Here is a 20,496-nt window from a genome sequence, read left to right as displayed (position 1 = left end):
GAAAGTTTGAAGGCAGGAGGAGGAGGGGATGACAGAGGATGTGATGTTTGGATGGAATTACTGACTCAATGGACATGAATTTGAACAAACTATGGGATATAGTGAAGGAAAGAGAGGCCTGGCATGTCAAAGTCCAGGGGGTCGCAAAGAGTCGGACACAACTGAGCGACTGAACAACAACAATTTTCAGGAATGAGAGGAGAAACTAAGAGAAAATTAAATTACTGGAGGTTCCTATCAAGTTTTACAAGGATGGATATGCTGAAAAACTTAACATAAATGAAAAAAGCTAAAATGGTAGGGTCTTACCATTATCCGTGTACAGTCAATGACGTTGCTCAAACTGTGTGTGATGGTTAGCACAGTGCACTGGGAAAATTTCTCATGAATTGTTTTTTGTATTAACTCATCAGTTCTATATTTAAAAAAAGTTAATATAGTTCAGTAAAGACATGACAAGCAGACTTAAGACTTAAAAATATATGATATTTTTATAATGTTTCTAAAAATCAGTATGTTAACATATAATCTTGTTCCTAAAAAACTAAGCATAAAAATCTATTTAGAAATTTACTCTTTTTCATAAAATGATGGAAAATAATCTTCCCTCAAAATTGCTTGAAACTATAAGGAGCTGGATTTAGGAATATAGCTCTCTCAGGATGCCTCATAACAACATTAATGCCATACAAAATGTCTTGGTTTTTCCTTTGTTTTCTGGAATTGATATTATCAAAAGATATCCATTGGACTAAGAGAGCACTTAGAAACATTTCTAAGCATCACTAAACGTTTTCCATTTACCACACTGACAAGTCAGATTCAAGGTTTCCCGGTCTCAGCTCCATACCTTGGATCCACATTCGATGTTGCTTTGTCAATAATCAATATCCGATTTTCTCTGAGGATAGCCCTAGCAAGACACACCAATTGTCTCTGTCCAGAACTCAAGTTCAACCCGGATTCTGCTAATTCAGCATTCATTTTACCAGGAAGACCTTCAATAGCTTCTTTAAGTTGCACCTGTAGGTACAGAAAGAATGACTTTTTCCTAAGCAAACTATTACTAAAGTAGACAAACCTCTTAGACATTAGAGCTTTGATGTCCTCAGGACTTCTTACACATATTGCATGTACAGCCAGGGTGATAGGAAGAGCTCTTTCCAATGAGCATTCACTGAGAAAGATGGTGGAGTCAACTAAGGACAGGAAGATCTCAGTGTCCTCCATCCCTGCTACAGGATATACACCAGAAACCCTGCCTAGGGATTAGTTAAGTAAGTCTCTCAAAAAATGAAGCCATTTCTCCCAGTGTGGTTTCAACAGAAAAGTTAAAATGATCTTTATGGTTGAGTCAAGTTTCCCAAAGTTCACTTTGCATAGGAGTTGGTACACTAAAGAAAAACTTTAAAAATATTTACAGTAAGTCTTTTTCTCTGAAGATATAATCTTACCAACACTTTACCATTTGTTGAAGTTTACAATATGCAAATTCAAACAATGGCAACTGGAGCCTATTTTGATAACAACTCTTTCCCAAGTTTAATTCTATAAATAGTGGACCAATCAAGTGCATTTTCCTCAGTGTCATAAATGTCTTACAGTGAATGAAAACTCATTCACGGAGTTTCATATGAAAACTCATTATATGAAAATAAGACACAACACCTTATTTCCCCCAGAATATGGATATAGGTGATGTCTATATTAATCTATCTTCATAAAATTGTACTTATTAGAGGAAAAACAAATTTTTGACTACCACAGATACTTGAAAAGTACGTTTGGTGGTAGGGGTCAATTAAATAAGTATTTACTTTGGAAAAATATTATAGAGCATGAACCAAACTCAGGCTATACTTAAAGAACAAAGACAAAATGCACTTCAAATTAAGAGACCAACAGATTGATGAGTGATGGCCGATAAGTTATCTGACACATTATAATGTCAGATAATAACACACCAAGGGTTAGTGAGGAGTATTTTCATTTTTTTATTTTCAGGTATCCTAAATGATGGAACATATCTATGAATGTAAACCTGAATTGTGCTATTGATGGAGTCCAATCCCAAGAAAGGGGAATTCTGAGTTAGAATTAAATATGGTATTGTTATGCAGCATTATCCTGAGAAGTACACACAATCTAAAGGGTAAGACTTGGACTGTGGTACAAGTGGTTGGACTTTCTTAAGACACATCCTGACTCACACTTGCCCCTGACTTGGATGACATCTCATCACTAATTTGGTTTTCTACTTTCCTTCGATTTTGTCCATATCCACTTTATGAGGAAAAAGGGTTGTTAGAGGAAATGTTTTCAGAAAATGATGTTTTCTGAGACTCTGTTTTCATTTATAAATCAGGGATGGCTATGAGAATATATGAATATAAAGGTTTTCTGTAGTGTAATCATAAAATCAAGTTATAATTAAGTATTAAAATGGGAAAAAGGATAGTAGAAGGGGTAAACAAAAATAACTAGGAATTATAACTAGTGAATCTGAAAATATCCTGGATAACAGTGTAATATTACTATTAAATTTATTGATTGAGATAACTGTATTAGGACATATAAGAGAATGTCCTGTTCTCACAAGGTATATATTTATATGTTTAAAACCAGAAAGAAAAACACCAATACAGTATACTAACGCATATATATGGAATTCAGAAAGATGGTAACAATAACCCGTATATGAGACAGCAAAAGAGACACTGATGTATAGAACAGTCTTGTGGACTCTGTGGGAGAGGGAGACGGTGGGATGATTTGGGAGAATGGCATTGAAACATGAATAATATCATATATGAAACGAGTCGCCAGTCCAGGTTTGATGAAGGATACTGGATGCTTGGGGCTGGTGCACTGGGACAACTCAGAGGGATGGTACAGGGAGGGAGGAAGGAGGAGGGTTCAGGATGGGGAACGTGTGTATACCTGTGGTGGATTCATATTGATATATGGTAAAACCAATACAATATTGTAAAGTTAAAAAATAAAATTAAATTTTAAAAAGTGATTCTAACTTTTAAATAAACATTTCTTCAACTTACAAACAATTCATCAAAATATAGACTTTTAAAAGAGAGGAAGAAAAAACAGGAAGACATAATAGCTGATGAATCCAGGTGAAGGTGTATATGTCTTCATCATATTATTCCTTTCATGTTCCTGTAATTTGAAATTTTTAAAACAAAAAATTGGAGGCTTGGTACTTCCCTGGTGGTCCAGTGGTTAAGAATCCACCTGCCAATGCAGGGAACATGGGTTCGATCCCTGGCTCAGGAAGATCCCACATGGAATGGAGTAAGTAAACCCATGTGCCACAACTACTGGGGCCACATTCGAAAGCCCACAAGCCTCAGCTACAGAGCCTGCATGTCGCAACTACTGAAGTCTGTGTCTCTAGAGCTAAAGAGCCGCAACAAGGGAAGCCATGGCAATGAGAAGCCCATGCACTGCAATAAAGAGATAGCCTGCCAGGGTCCAGCCCCGGCTGATCCAAGGTATTCGAAGGACAGACGGCGTAGGCGAGGATCAGGAAACAACTGCTTAATTAAACGTTAATTAAGGATATAAAGAGTAATAGAATGAGGATAGCTCAGTAGGAAAATTCAGTGGAGAAAAGAGGCTGAGTAGCTTGGTTTACGCGGGAGACCAATAAAACTTCAAGACAAGAAGTTTGCACCACTTACGTAGGCCGCAGGCGTCCTTCCATTCTCCCGAAGGAGAGGAGACATTGAGGCCTCCCCGGTCGGATCTTAGAAGCCCAGGCATAATTAGCAAGCATGGCGGGTTCTGTGCTCCAGATGGAGACTCAGCCAGAATTTGAGAGAGAGAGCGACATGGGGAGACCAAGTTTCGGTGAACAAGGCCTGCACTTTATTTTCCAAAGTAGTTTTTATACCTTAAGTTGTGCATAGAGGATAATGGGGGAAGGAGTGGAGTCATGCAAGGACAGCAGTTCCTGGTCCTAATCGAAGCCAGGCTTTCAAACTTATCATATGCAAAAGTTCAGGTGAATTACATCATCTTCTGGCCAGGAGGCCTGTTAACATTTTAAGAAACTTATTTTTCTCTAAAGGTGATTATTCCAAAGTCAGGTGCCAGCCTCCAAAAAAGCATTGGACAGAGTTGCATTCCTATAGGGCAAAGGTGAGGTGGGCTCAATCAAGAAAAGAATTAACTCAAGGGTGCAAGGTTACAAACATTTACTATTTACATTTACATTTCTATACACCCATTATATCAATCAATACATTGCCAAGGACACAGTAGGTAAGGAGTATGGAGACTTAGCAGCAAACATTGGCCCAATAAGTGAAAAACCCTTCACCAATACAATTTCTAATCAATCTTTTAACTACTCAAAGGAATCTGTGTTTAGACCATTTAGAACATCTCCTGCCTCTCACAGCTGGGAAGCTCTGAACAATCACATGTGGCTGGAAAAACCTATTCAGGCAGGCTAGAGGATATCCAAAGGAGTTTGTAGGTTAAATACTGTCACACCCAGGAATTATTAACTGGAGCTGTAAGCTAACTCTTTTTTCAGAGAGAGGTAGTGGGGGACAGACCCCCATAAAGTCAGAGGTGTAGGTGAAAGCACAAAGCAGAAAGTAGGCAGATTCTGGTTTTGGGGGTAGATGCTTGAGAATTTCCAGGGGGACTCCTGAGGCTCGATCCCACCTTTGCGTATGCCAAGCATCCTTCCTCATGACCTTTGCCATGGGTGGAGCTCCTGTTCCCAGCAGTGATAGAATTCTAGTTGAGCTATTCCAGATCCTGAAAGATGATGCTGTGGAAAGTGCTGCACTCAATATGCAATATGCAATATGCACTCAATATGCAATATGCCGGCTCCCGGCAATAGTCCATTTGCTGCAGCTATAGAAAGTCTGGGAGAAGGCAATGTCACCCCACTCCAGTACTGTTGCCTGGAAAATCCCATGGATGAAGGAGCCTGGTAGGCTGCAGTCCACAGGGTCGCTAAGAGTCAGACACGACTGAGCGACTTCACTTTCACTTTCCACTTTCATGCATTGGAGAAGGAAATGGCAACCCACTCCAGTGTTCTTGCCTGGAGAATCCCATGGACGGAGAAGCCTGGTAGGCTGCAGTCCATGGGGTCGCACAGAGTCAGACACGACTGAAGTGACTAAGCAGCAGCAGCAGCAGAGAACGTCTGCAAGCAGCAATGAAGAACTAGCACAGCAAAAAAAAAAAAAAAAAAAATGGAGGATTAAAGGCAGGCAGCCTGGACATAAGTCCTACCTAGCTCTGCCAACTGGGCAAGTTACTAAACTTACTCTGCCTTAGCTTCCTAAATTCTCAGACTATAATACCATAATTATAAAGGTTGGTACCTCATAACATTGATAGAGTACAAAATAAATCAGTACATGTAGAATTTACAGCAGATCAATAGATATTGCCCATTATTACTAATGCTTCCAGTATGCTACTGGGGAAGAGTGGAGAAGAATTACCAATAGCCCCAGAATGAATGAAGCAGCTTGGCCAAAGCAAATATGATGCTTAGTTGTTGATGTGTCTGTTGGTGAAAGTAAAATAAAATGGTGCAAAGAACAGTATTGTATAGGAACCTGAAATGTTAGGTCCATGAATCAAGGAAAATCAGACATGGTCAAGCAGGAGATGGTAAGAATAAACAATGACATTCTAAGAATCAGCGAACTAAAATGGTTGGGAATGCGTGAATTGAATTCAAATAGCCATTATATTTACTACTGTGGGCAAGAATCCCATAGAAGACACAAAGTAACCCTCATAATCAACAAAAGTCCGAAACACAGTACTTGGGTGCAACCTCAAAAATGAATGATCTCAGTTTGTTTTCAAGGCAAGCCATTCAACATCACAGTAATCAAAGTCTATGTCCCTACTACCAAAGTTGAAAAAGCTGAAGTTGATCAGTTCTGTGAAGACCTAGAAGACCTCCTAGCTGCTAAGTCGCTTCAGTCGTGTCCAACTCTGTGCAACCCCATAGATGGCAGCCTACCAGGCTCCCCTGTCCCTGAGATTCTCCAGGCAAGAACACTGGAGTGGGTTGCCATTTCCTTCTCCAATGCATGAAAGTGAAAAGTGAAAGTGAAGTCACTCAGTCATGCCCAACTCTTAGCGACCCCATGGACTGCAGCCTACCAGGCTCCTCCGCCCATGAGATTTTCCAGGCAAGAGTACTGGAGTGGGGTGCCATTGCCTTCTCCAAGACCTCCTAGAACTAACACCTAAAAAAGATATTCTATTCATCATCAGAGATTGGAATGCAAAAGTAGGAAGTCAAAATATACCTTGAGTAACAGGCAAGTTTGGCCTGGGAGAACAAAATGAAGCAGGCAAAGGTTGATTGAACTCTGCCAAGAGAATGCACTAGTCATAAAAAAAAAAATACTCTTTTTCAACAACACAACAGACAACTTTACACATGGGCATCACCAAATGGTCAATACTGAAATCAAAATGATTACATTCTTTGTAGCGGAAGATGGAGAAGCTATACACAATCAGCAAAAACAAGACTGGGAGCTGACTATGGCTCAGATCACCAACCTCCCATAGCAAAATTCAGGCTTAAACTAAAGAAAACCATGAAAAACACTAGACAGACATTTATGACTTAAATCAAATCCTGTATGAATTTGCAGTAGAGATAACAAATAGATTCAAGGGACTAGATCTAGATAACAGTGTGCCTGAAGAACTATTGACAGAAGTACATAATATTGTGCAGGAGGTGGCAAACAAACCATCCCAAAGAAAAAGAAAAGCAAGAAGGCAAAGTGGTTATCTGAGGAGGCTTTCTGAATAGCAGAAGAACGAAAAGAGGTGAAAAACAAGGGAGAGAGGGAAAGGTACATCAGATTAAACACAGAGCTTTGAAGAATAGGTAGGAGAGATAAGAAGGCCTTCTTCAATGAACAAAGCTTAATAACACAAGAAAACAACAAAAGGGGAAAGACTAGAGATGTCTTCAGGAAAACTGGAAACATCAAGGGAGCATTCTGCCCAAAGATGATCACAATAAAGGATAAAAATGACAGAGACCTAGTAAATGCTAAAGAGATCAAGAAGAGGTGGAAAGAATACACCAAAGAACTATAAAAAAAAAAAAAAAAAATCTTAGTGAACTGGATTACTACGATGGCATGGTTAGTCACCCAGATCCAGACATTCTGGAGTGCAAAGTCAAGTGGGCCTTAAGAAGCACTGCTGTTAATAAAGCTAATGGACGCAATGAAATTCCAGAAGAACTATTCAAATCTCTAAAGGACAATGCCATCAAGATTTTGCATTCATTATGTTGGCAAATCTGTAAGACTCAGCAGCGGCCACAGGACTGAAAAAGGTCAATCCTCATCCTAATTCCCAAGAAGGGTAGTACCAAGAATGTGCCAGCCATCAATTGTACTCATTTCCCAAGCTGGTAAGGTCATGTTTAAAATCATCCATGCTAGGCTTCATCATTATGTGAATCAAGAACTTCCAGATGTCTAAGATGGATTTAGAAAAGGAAGAGGAACTAGAGATCAAATTGCCAACATTCACTGGATTATAGAGGAAGCAAGGGAATTTCACAGAAACATGTATCTTTGTTTAATCAACTATGTTAAAGTCTTTGACGTGTAGATTATGACAAACTGTGGAAAGCTCTTAGAGAGATGGGACTATCAAACCATCTTACCTGTCTCCTGAGAAGCCTGTATGTGGGTCAAGAAGCAACAGTTAGAACCCTGTATGGAATAACTGATTGGTTCAAGATAGAGAAAGGAGTACAACAGGGCTGTCTGTTGTCACCCTGTTTGCTTAACCTACATGCTGAGCAAATCATGAAGAATGCCGGGCTGGATAAGTTACAAGCCTGAATCAAGACAGGCTAGAGAAACATCAATAACCTCAGATATGCAGATAATACCACTCTAATGGCAGAAAGCGAAGAACTAAAGAGCCTCTTGATGAGGGTGAAGGAAGAGAGTGAAAGAGCAGGCTTAAGACTAAATACTAAAAAAAGAAAAAGAAAGAAAAAAAAAAAAAAAAAACTAAGATCATGGCATCACATCCCATTACTACATGGTAAATAGAAGGGGAAAAAGTGGAAGTAGTGACAAATTTCCCTTTCTTTGGCTCCAAAATCACTACAGATGGTGACTACACCCATGAAATCAGAAGATGATTGCTTCTTGGCTGGAAAATGATGACAAACCTAGACAGTGTGTTGAAAAGCAGAGACATTACTGTGCCAACCAAGATCCATATAGTGAAGGCTATGGTCTTCCCAGTGGTCACATATGGTTGTGAGAACTGGACCACAAAGAAGGCAGAATGCGAAAGAATTGATTCCTTCAGTGTGGTGCTGGAGAAGATTTCTGAAAGTCCCTTGGATAGCAAGGAGATCAAACCAGTCAATCTTAAGGGAGATCAAGTCTGAATATTTACTGGAAGAACTGACGCCGAAGATGAAGCTCCAGTCTTCTGGCCATCAGACAACTCACTGGAAAAGTCCCTGATACTGGGAAAGATTGAGGGCAGAAGAAGAAGAGAGTGTCAGAGGATGACAAGGCTGAATGGCTTCACTGATGCAATGAACATGAACTTGGGCAAACTCCAGGAGATGGTGAGGGCCAGGAAGGCCTGGCGTGCTGCAGTCCATGGGGTAGCAAAGAGTCAGACACAACTGGGCAACTGAACAACAGTAACAACCTCCTAACATTGATAGAGTATAAAATGAATCAGTACATGTAGAATTTATAACAGATCAATAGATATTGCCCAATATTAGTAATGCCCTCAGCTAGCACCTCTTCCAGAGAAGGCAATGGCAACCCACTCCAGTACTCTTGCCTGGAAAATCCTATGGACGGAGGAGCCCGGTGGGCTGCAGTCCATGGGGTTGCGAAGAGTCAGACACGACTGAGCGACTTCACTTTCACATTTCACTTTCATACACTGGAGAAGGAAATGGCAACCCACTCCAGTGTTCTTGCCTGGAGAATCCCAGGGATGGCAGAGCCTGGTGGGCTGCCATCTATGGGGTCGCACAGAGTCGGACACGACTGAAGCGACTTAGCAGCAGCAGCAGTGCCTCTTCACGTTCTGCTCCATTTTCTTCCTTTGCATGTATCAGCATTGAGACCTTGTTACATATGCACAGGCTTGTTTTCCATCTTCTCCAAGAGAATTTAAGCTCCAACAGGGCAGAGACTTTGTCTCTTGATGACTGATAGCCCCAGAATCTGTAACACTGCCTGTCTAACAAGCTCTCAGAAGATATTTGTTGGCTGTATGAATGAAGGCATAAGTGAATCTCCTTGTGTGATATGTCTGTTCCTATAAATTAGAAAATAAATCCATATAGATAAATAATTTTATATAACACTATTTTCTTATTAAGAATAAGTGTAAAAGGAATGTATTGTTATAACAATTAACTGGCTCCAAGATATCATAACATCACACTTTAAACAGTGGAAAGCACTGAAAAAGTTATTACTTAAGGAAAATGGATCAAATAATATTATGACTCAGGGAATTAAAACAGGGGCTCTATAACAATCTAGAAGGATGGGATGGGGAAGGAGATGGGAATGAGGTCCAGGAGGGATAGGACATGGGTGTGCCTATGGTTAATTCTTGTTGATGTTTGAGAGAAAACAACAACAAAATTCTGTACAGCAATTTTCCTTCAATTAAAAAAATAAATTAATTAAAAAAACTATAATCTCAGTACAGAATACTTCAGATTGTTTTTGAGCTTGGGAAAAAATAGAATATAGCAAAATTGAAAAATAATAAACTGAAATGTAAGGCACTCTATCACCTTAAACATTTTCAAAATAATCTACTAAATGTACTGTATATACCAACCAGGCACCAGCACCCCTCACAGGCAGTCAACACAGATGTCAGATAGTTTCTATATTTTGTGGAACCTTCTTACTTTTCAAAAAGAAAGGCTGATGTGGGCTAGAATGAGACAGGGAAATGCAATCAACAGACAGGGAAGAGGTTTTACTAGAGCAGGACCAGCAGTAAAAGAAATCGAGGGAGAGCCCCTTCACCAAAACATAAGGCCCCAGGAAATGGACATATAAACTGTCCCACAGCAAGGACTGAACCACATGATTCCTAATGCACGTGCTGCTGATGCCCAGATTTCTGTATCTTGGTTTTCCTCTGTGATGAGACATTTTGTTGTTCAGTCGCTCAGTCATGTCCGACTATTTGTCAGACTGCAGCACACCAGGCTTCCCTGTCCTTCACCATCTCCTTACTGGATGCTAGGGGCTGGTGCACTGGGACGGCCCAGAGGGATGGTATGGGGAGGGAGGAGGGAGGAGGGTTCAGGATGGGGAACACATGTACACCTGTGGCGGATTCATTTCGATATTTGGCAAAACTAATACAATATTGTAAAGTTTAAAAAAAAAAAAAACTAATGCCCATTGAGCTGATGATATCATCGAACCATCTCATCCTCTGTCTCCCTCTCCTCCTCCTGCCCTCAATATTTCCCAGCATCAGGGTATTTTCCAATGAGTCAGCTCTTTGCATCAGGTGGCCAAAGTATTGCAGCTTTAGCTTCAGCAGCAGTCCTTCCAATATATATTGAGTTGATTTCTTTTAGGATTGACTGGTTTGATCTCCATGCTCTCCATGGGACTCTCAAGAGTCTTCTCCAGCACCACAGTTCAAAAGCATCAATTCAGCCTTCCTTATGGTCCAACTTTCACATCCATCCGTGACTACTGGAAACACCATAGTTTTGACTATATGGACATATGAGACATACTTCTGTCCTAATAAAGATACTATCAGTGTTGACCATTTGACTGCGTGCTTTCTTCCCAGTTTTGATGTAATAGCCCATATACTTAATTCCATATCCTAGAATCTAAGCTGTTTTGTTTTTGTTTTTAGAAGCAAGACTTCAATGATTCATTTTGAGAGTTTTATCTACTGTGATCTTTTAACCTTTGATAAAGTGCTTCATTTTCAGGTACATTCCTGTTACATTTGTGGAGTTGCCTTTGCACCCCAATCAGCACTAATTTCTGATGAACTTTTGTCAGTTTATAGTAAGTTAATTAGTTTTCAGTATATGAAAAATGTATTTTCAGCATACTTTGAAAAATAACCAAGATGAGACAGGCAGCATCCACAGGACTGTATCCCTTCTGAATGTCCACCTCTCCCAAGGAAGAAGGAAGAAATAGAACTAGAGGACTTTAAAAGAGGAAACATAGTGGTTTCCTCCTACTCACTCTCAGGCCAACTCTGTGAGTTTGGGTTCACATGTCCAGTTTGGCATCATTTATAAACTAGTAACTAGGGTTTTGATTTCACTTAAAAATTGATCTCACTGATTTAGTGATACCTCTTAGAGTGATGGGCTTCCCAGGTGGTGCAGGGATAACGAATCCTCCTGCCAGTGCAGGAGATGCAAGATACGTGAGTTTGATTCCTGGTTTGGGAAGATTCCTGGAATAGGAAATGGCCATCCACTCCAGTATTTCTTGTCTGGAAAACTCCATGGACAGATGTTTCTGGCGGAGTATAGTTACATAGGGGGTCGCAAAGAGTCAGACATGACTGAGCATGCACATGCATGCACTTAGAGTGATTAATCATCCCATTATTCTTTTTCTCTAGGAATGATTTATCACATTTGTATGTTTTTCAATGAAAGATTTGGTAGGTTTTCTTTAAAACAGTCATAAAGAAGCAATTCCTAGAGAAACACAATGATGGGATGATTTCTCCAAGCATTATCACTAAAGCTAACATGGTCAATCCCAGAAGCAATACATCTAAACCACACACTTCACTCTTGAAATAAACTCATATTTATTTCTTTTTATAGAAACCTCCAAATGTACTTTAAATAAGGGTAGATCTTAGTATTATCTACCACTTGTACCACCTCATCATTTTTAGAATTTAGATTAGCATTGACCCTTTGTCCATGGAACAATATGTTCTGAAATTCTAGACTAATTTTGCTACCTGAGAATCCATGAAAAAAAGATCTCAAACTTGGAAACAAATAGGAAAATAATTAACTAGTACTTCCTTTTTTTTAAGATGTCATAATTTCACCATTAAATAGTCCTGTGAGTTCAAGATCAGCAGATCATCCTTTCTTGTTTTTCACATTTGATGGTTAACTAATCTCCCCACCTCTTCTCTTTAGAATTGCACTGTAAAAGACTCACAAACTTAAATGAAATCAGAGGTGTAATTCTTTTCAGGCAGGAAAAAGTGAAGCAATTGGCCCAACTTAGGAAAATAAAATCCCCACAGTTGCTGGAAAGCAGGGTGGGTGTGTAAAGACTGTGTGCTTACATCCTTCAGAAACCAGAATTACTGGATGGACATTGTCAGACCTCCAAATCTGCCTGCTTATAGTCAAGGCTCGCCTACATTTTACAGGTTTCAGAGCTTCCCTGGAAGGGTGACTCTAAATGGCACACACAACAACTCAAAACATCACGAACAATTGGTCACTCAGATTTGCACAGTAGAAATTTTTTTAAAAGAAATACACCGCACTTCTCTGAAATGAAAAGATCAATAAAACATCTAGCAGTTATTTTTTCATGTCAAAATGTATTTTTCCTATTTTCCTCTAAGAGTATTATAGTGTCTGGTCTTACATTCAGTCTTTAAATCATTTTGAGTTTATTTCTGTATATGGTATTAGGGAGTATTCTCATTTCATTCTTTTACATGTAGCTGTCCAGTTTTCCCAGCAGCTGGGAAGAGGCTGTCTTTTTGAAGAGACTGTCTTTTCTCCATTGAAAAGAGAAAAGACCGTCTTTTCTCCATTGCACATTCTTGCCTCCTTTGTTATAGATTTGGTGACTATCTGTGAGTTCATCTCTGGGCTCTCTAGCCTGTTCCATTGATTTATGTTTCTGTCTTTGTGCCAGTGCCATACATCTAGAGCACTGCAGCTCTGTAGTGAGTTGACCAAAAAATTCATTTAGGTTTTCCCATAACATTTTATGTAACAAACTTTTTGACCAACTCAGTGTCTTAAATCAGGGAACCTTATTTCTCCAGCTTAATTTTTCTTTCTCAAGAGTGCTTTGACTATTTGAGGTTTTTTGTGTTTCCATACAAATTGTAAAATTTGGGGCTCTAATTCTATGAAAAATGTCATTGGATTTTTCTGATAGGGATTGTACTGAACCTGTAGATTGCTTTGGGTAGTATAGTCATTTTCACAATATTGATTCTTCCAGCCCAAGAACATGGTATATCCCTCCATCTGGTTGTGTCATATTTGGTTTCCCTTGTCAGTATCTTATAGTGTTCTGAGTACAGGTCTTTTGCCTCCTTAGGTGGGTTTATTCTTAGATATTTTATTCTTTTTGTTGCAATAGTAAATGGGATTATTTTCTTAATCTCTCAGACCTTTCATTGTTAGTGTATAAGAATGCACATGCTTATTTTTTAAAAGCACAAGACTGAGCTAGGTTCTATGAGAAATTAGAAGTCTGTCTACTGTTTAGATATCTAGACTTTCTGCCATCAGTAGAACTGATTTGTAAAACAAGGGAAAATATACAAAGTACTTTGTATTAAAATACACAAGGCAATGGAAACTTAATAGTCAATTTTTTTTTTCATTCAATGGTAAGGAAATTCAAAGAAGTGGGGAAAGGGGGAACATGATACAAATAACAGAAAATTCTCTAGAAATGAACCTGTCCACATAAAAAGTAAGCAAACACTCTAGGGTTCTGTTAGCTGCATTCATGCTACAGCATTAAAATGGCATAATCACCAATAAATAATCATTAGCACATTCCAGTTATATATTCTATCTTTATAAACACTTTCCTGTGAAACTGCATAGCATTTTATTGGTATAATCTGTCACATTTTTAAGTTAATAATGAAAAATTACTATTGTCTCCACATCATGGATGTTTCCTAAGACCAGAGGAATAAAATGAACATTGGAGGGTAATTAGGGTAATTAATTCACCAGGTCACTAGTGGAATTTGATCCCACTGCTTTAACATCTAATTTAGTGTTCTGCTAAGGACAAGATAATGTATCTAGTTGCTCACAGTATTAGGGAAAAAGCAAAAACAGAAACATGAAGCATTATATTGTTGGTTTTCATCACCATCATCAATACACACATTTTAAGTGCACTCATGTCATCAGAATTTTCCTAGGAGGTAAACAAAGTCAGTTAAACTGATAAGCTCCCTTTAATTACCTGCAATGTTAAAAATGTATATACACATATACTCATACTTACACATTACATTTAATAAATTACCTCTTCTAAGACTTTCCACAGTTCCACATCCATATGCTCATTAAAGGGATCCAGATTTTCCCTCATTGTTCCAGTAAATAAAACAGGTTCCTAAATGCAACAAAATAGTGAATGTTTTTACCTTAACCTCTTTTCATTTTATTCCAGTGCTTACAGGACAGAAATAAAATATAAAATATCAAAATTCACTGTGATCATTAATAATAAGGTTTCAAATGTATATTTACAAAATAGTATCTCTAAAATAATTTTCCATTGTACACAGCATGCTACTAAATATCCTCTGGACTATTGAACACTAACAGAAGGTAGTGTTGAAGAAGCTTTTTCATATTAAGAAAGAAACTGAAGAATAGAAAGGAAGATCTGTTTGTCTATTTGTTTTAAATACCTTCCTGGTAATGAATATCTACTTAAACACACACACAAAATGATGATATAATTATTTGAGAAACTTTACATCAAGATTTACATAAATTAACTGTCAATCCTGGTGTGATGCTGGGAAACATCAAAAGCATGATTAGTTGAGGTTTGTGCCTCAAAGCAAAATTGTGAACTATTTTCACATTGCAATGAAGAATAAACTAGGATATTTTCTCCATTTGGTAAAACAGTATTCTGGGATGGGGACTCTCTCAATAGGTGTGAATGAACATCCCCATACATGCAAAGAGAAGTCAGCTCCTGGGGCCTGTGGCTCCTCTGTCCATGGAGAGAGATTCTGTGATCCTGCACCAGCTGGTCCCACATTCTCTCACCTGTACATCAGCACAGAACACCTCAGAGAGCCTCGTTACTAACTTCAAAGCCAGGAGGACCTAAAACCCACTGTGACCTGTGTCATAATAATATTATTTTAATTTAATAGCTCCTTTTATTCATCTATTTTAGGAGGAGCCACAGGTAAATTACTCTGGAAATGCATCCCTCTTCTTGTGGCTCAGATGTTAAGAGTCTGCCTGCAATATGGGAGATCCAGGTTCAATTCCTAGGTTGGGTAGATCCCCTGGAGAAGGAAATGGCAGCCCACTCCAGTGTTCTTGCTTGGAAAATCCCATGGATGGAGAAGCCTGGCAGGCTACAGTCCATGGGGTCACAAAGAGTTGGACATGACTGAGCGACTTGATTTTCTTTCTTTTCTTTCATTCTGTGTTTAAGAGAGAATCTTGTACATAAGCTCATGTAGGCCATTTAAGTTTCTTATGGAAGGCTCTAGTAAGCGAGGACATAAAATATGAGCAGCAGAGAAGAGCCCAACTGGCTCTTTTCAACGAAGGGGGCAGAACAAGGGGATGCACACGTGTAGGAATAAGAGGAGACTTGATTCTTCCACAAGTGCCCGGGAACTGATCAGAATCACCATGTTCAATTCCTGCCTGGACTTAGAGCTGTTCTGTTCCTCATCATTTCACAAAAGCCTGAGAAGGAAAATGAATATAGATAATTCTTCACTCCAGCCATGAAGAAGAATGTCACTCGGAGCGCCTCCCACATCCTCTTTCCCTATTGTCTTAGTTTTAAGTCTTGTAAGAGAGAAATAGATGCAGAAAACACATGGTAGGCCATCAAAAAAAGATGTACCCCTAAGTAGAATCCAAAATTAAAAAGACATTATAAGGGGAGCTACATTTGCACATTGTTGAGCAAACAGCCAATATGCTTCTAAAGCACTGAAAATCACTGGTCACAGGATGTTTCAAAATGGTTACTGAATTGAACTGAAAAATCACAAGAACCACATTTAAGGCCTCCTTTAAAACTCTGGAATTTAGGATCAAAGACTAAATAACCATCTAAGCAATGGTAAGAGTTCCTTGTCAGGGAATAATCATCATTCTACTTCAGATTTTTAGAAAACGTTTTATTCTTTGTAAGATTGCAACATGCAGGCAATTTCTCTTCCTTTAGCTGTTTCCATTAGATTTACACAAATGACGTCACCAGGAAAGAGGAAACTGGTCTGTGATATTCCCCCCTTTCCTCTGACTCTCCTCCACCTTCCCTCCAAGGATCTAAACTATGGCAGGATTTTACTCTGGGGCCCAAAACAAGAGACTTTTCAAGCATTTGTGTTTGAGGAGATAAAGGGCTTGAAAAAGGCCAGCTTAAGCAACCAGCTTTGAGCTCAATTGGGAAAAGTGAGATGGGGTCTCTCTGCTTACAATGATGACAAGAATGCTTTGCTCATCCTGGCTTACACGACCTGAACACTTTTTCTCTCAGGTTCCTCTCATAAAGCAAATTCACATCCTGTTAAGACGTCTAAGGTATGAAGCATCAACCTGGTTTTCAAAATATAGTCTATTAAAGTGCTATCTAAGATAGTCTATGAAAAAAATCAGCTTACTATTTTTTAAGTTCTTATTATTTATCATTTTTATTTTTATATATTTTATTTTTTTTTACTTTACAATATTGTATTGGTTTTGCCATACATCAACATGCATCTGCCGTGGGTATACACATGTTCCCCATCCTGAACCCCCCTCCCACCTCAGCTTATTTTTTAAAGACCTTTCTTCCTTCCTTAAACAATGAAAAGTGTCACAGTATTAGCACATTTGTGAAGGGCAGTTTTGGTGATTCAGGAGAACAGGCACAGTGTCCTCATTTAAAATTCAGTCACCAATTACATAATTAGAGCCTCTTTTTATTGTCACCTCCCTCACCTTCTTCTCTTGGGAACACTCTTTGAAGGGGATGAAGTTCTTTAAAGACTAGGGGACTAAAGCAGGATTCTTTGCAGAAAGAGGAGTCCCTCACTTCTGAGCCCCTGACCAGTGCCTGCAGCTGCTTCAGACTGAGCTTTTATCAGAGCCCTCAGACACTACGTAGGCCTTAAGGAGGTTCTGCTAATTATCACCAAACCACTGCTGAATGTCATACAAAAAACAGAAATTAAGCATTTCCCATTGTAATAAGGGTCCCCACTCAAGTCTATACCATCAATCTAAAAGGATATATTGAGAATTATGAACGTTTATTTTGCAGTATTAAATGGAAGATATAGTTTAGTAAATAAGACTATTTCTCTTTGCTAAGACATTTCAAAATCAGTAAAGTTTTAATCGAAACTTGCTGAATAAAAAGAATGACTAATTAAAAGTTTAACTGATTGAAGTTATATTTTTCTTTAAAGCTGGCAGGCAATTTTTGATCAATCTGTTTTAATATGTCAGTGTTTTATGCATAGTGTTCATTTCAGTTTCTACTCATTCTACTTCCAACATTTGCCAAATAAGAAACCATTATCTTCAAAAGGTAATAAATGTGCCCACGGTAAACATATACCGCAAGGGCAAATAAGGGTCAAATGAATGATCATTTCTGATAGATATTAAATTACCCACCTCTAAGCAATAAAGTTAAGAAATTAATCTTATAAATAAGTGCAGGCAGAACAGTGTAGAGATTTATGGTAGGACACACAACCTACATGTAAATATACACTATTTATTGTCTCTTGCATTTTTTCTGAAGGTACACAATTAAACCTCATATAATAAGAGTAAGCAGCTCAACAGGTAAAGAATCCACAATGTAGGAGATGTGGATTGGAACCTTGAGTCAGGAAAATCCCCTGGAGAAGGGAACACCTATCCAGTAGTTTTGCCTGGAGAATCCCATAGACAGAGGAGCCTGATGGGGTACAGTCCATGGGGTCACAAAGAGCTGGACACGACTGAGCACACTCTTGCACAACTGGCACCACAGAGTCAGGAAAACAGACACTTATTCAATGTAATATTTTAAGTGGAGCATTAGATTCAAAACTGTTTTTCATCATGGTTTAATTGTTTCCTTTGTTACTAATATAATACAAGTTCATATTGGATGTGCGTAGAGAAATTAACTGACAACACGGTGTCACTCAGGCTCTCCTGCCCCACTCTCTCCCCACCTCTTACCTTGTGCTCTGTAAAAAAACCATACTACTGACATTGGTAGTACTGGGCCTGAGCACCCACTTGGTGATGGGCCACTTTTGTCTGTTTTAGTGTATCAGTAGACTTTGAAGACTCCTGGCTGCTGCTGCCCAGAGAGAACAAAACTTTCTGTAGTCCCCACAGCTCCTCAAATCTTCTTCTAGCTTCCCCAGTGGCACCTTATCTACCCTGGGTCTAGTGAACCATATGAGTGGAAAGACAGTGTGTGACCCAAAAATGGCCACTCTGAATCAGAACATTTAATGTAGTACAGCGATCATACTAGACCCTTTGTAGAGGGTGCTAGAAGACGAACCTCTCATTATCTTACAAAGAAACCTAACCACTAGCCTTCAGAGGCTTAAAAAGACCTGGGATGAAGGCAAAAAACATACAAGTGGTTACAAACAAAGCAGATGAAGCACAGCACTGTACCCTGATCATGTCAGTCCCAAATCAGGAAAATGCATTCCACTGAAGTATATTTTCAAGTGTATCTACCACTGCGGCTTCCTTTGTAAAATGTATAAAGGCTATGTTTTCATTTTTAATCTGAGTAGAAAGGCTACATTTTCATTTCTAATCTGAGCACCTTATTTAAGGGGTAGAGTGAAAAAGTTGGCTTAAAGCTCAACATTCAGAAAATGAAGATCATGGCATCTGGTCCCATCCCTTCATGGGAAATAGATGGGGAAACAGTGGAAACAGTGTCAGACTTTATTTTTGGGGGCTCCAAAATCACTGCAGATGGTGACTGCAGCCATGAAATTAAAAGACGCTTACTCCTTGGAAGGAAAGTTATGACCAACTAGATAGCATATTCAAAAGCAGAGATATTACTTGGCCAACAAAGGTTTATCTAGTTAGGTCAGATCAGATCGGTCACTCAGTCATGTCCGACTCTTTGTGACCCCATGAATCCCAGCACGCCAGGCCTCCCTGTCCATCACCAACTCCTGGAGTTCACCCAGACTCACGTCCATCGAGTCAGCGATGCCATCCAGCCATCTCATCTTCTGTCATCCCCTTCTCCTCCTGCCCCCAATCCCTCCCAGCATCAGAGTCTTTTCCAATGAGTCAATACTTTGCATGAGGTCACCAAAGTACTGGAGTTTCAGCTTTAGCATCATTCCTTCCAAAGAAATCTCAGGGCTGATCTCCTTCAGAATGGACTGGTTGGATCTCCTTGCAGTCCAAGGGACTCTCAAGAGTCTTCTCCAACACCACAGTTCAAAAGCATCAATTCTTTGGCACTCAGCCTTCTTCACAGTCCAACTCTCACATCCATACATGACCACAGGCAAAACCATAGCCTTGACTAGACGAACCTTTGTTGGCAAAGTAATGTCTCTGCTTTTGAATATGCTATCTAGGTTGGTCACAACTTTCCATCCAAGGAGTAAGTGTCTTTTAATTTCATGACAGCAGTCACCATCTGCAGTGATTTTGGAGCCCAGAAAAATAAAGTCTGACAGTGTTTGCACTGTTTCCCCATCTATTTCCCATGAAGTGGTGGGACCGGATGCCATGATCTTTGTTTTCTGAATGTTGAGCTTTAAGCCAACTTTTTCACTCTCCACTTTCACTTTCATCAAGAGGCTTTTGAGTTCCTCTTCACATTCTGCCATAAGGGTGGTGTCATCTGCATATCTGAGGTTATTGATATTTCTCCTGGCAATCTTGATTCCAGTTTGTATTTCTTCCAGTCCAGCGTTTGTCATGATGTACTCTGCATATAAGTTAAATAAACAGGGTGACAATATACAGCCTTGACGAATTCCTTTTCCTATTTGAAACCAGTCTGTTGTTCCATGTCCAGTTCTAATTGTTGCTTCCTGACCTGCATACAAATTTCTCAAGAGGCAGATCAGGTGGTCTGGTATTCCCATCTCTTTCAGAATTTCCCACAGTTTATTTTGATTCACACAGTCAAAGGCTTTGGTATACTCAATAAAGCAGAAACAGATGTTTTTCTGGAACTCTCTTGCTTTTTCTATGATCCAGCGGATGTTGGCATTTGATCTCTGGTTCCTCTGCCTTTTCTAAAACCAGCTTGAACATCTGGAAGTTCATGGTTCACATATTGTTGAAGCCTAGCTTGGAGAATTTTGAGCATTACTTTACTAGCGTGTGAGATGAGTGCAATTGTGTGGTAGTTTGAGCATTCTTTCGAATTGCCTTTCTTTGGGATTGGAATGAAAACTGATCTTTTCCAGTCCTGTGGCCACTGCTGAGTTTTCCAAATT

At 39.2% G+C, this 20,496-nt stretch overlaps 1 protein-coding gene across 1 annotated transcript in view; it reads right to left on the bottom strand.

Annotated features, from left to right (window-relative positions):
• The window catches only part of LOC147361900 (ATP-binding cassette sub-family C member 4-like), a 171,412-nt gene that overhangs the window by 11,253 nt on the left and 139,663 nt on the right, over positions 1-20,496 (bottom strand). The window contains exons 27-29 of the mRNA XM_086330241.1: positions 14,322-14,411; positions 851-1,023; positions 310-415 (exon numbers count right to left, since the gene is read on the bottom strand). Coding sequence (XP_086186367.1) covers positions 310-415; positions 851-1,023; positions 14,322-14,411 — 369 coding nt within the window. The remainder of the gene's footprint in view (positions 1-309; positions 416-850; positions 1,024-14,321; positions 14,412-20,496) is intronic.

This window comes from Bos grunniens, chromosome 12, assembly GCF_055505025.1.
Source record: "Bos grunniens cultivar Pamir isolate PY7600 chromosome 12, Bosgru_T2T1.0, whole genome shotgun sequence".
In the NCBI taxonomy this organism is placed as follows: Eukaryota; Metazoa; Chordata; class Mammalia; order Artiodactyla; family Bovidae; genus Bos; species Bos grunniens.
This window is presented reverse-complemented; position numbering and strand designations above follow the sequence as displayed.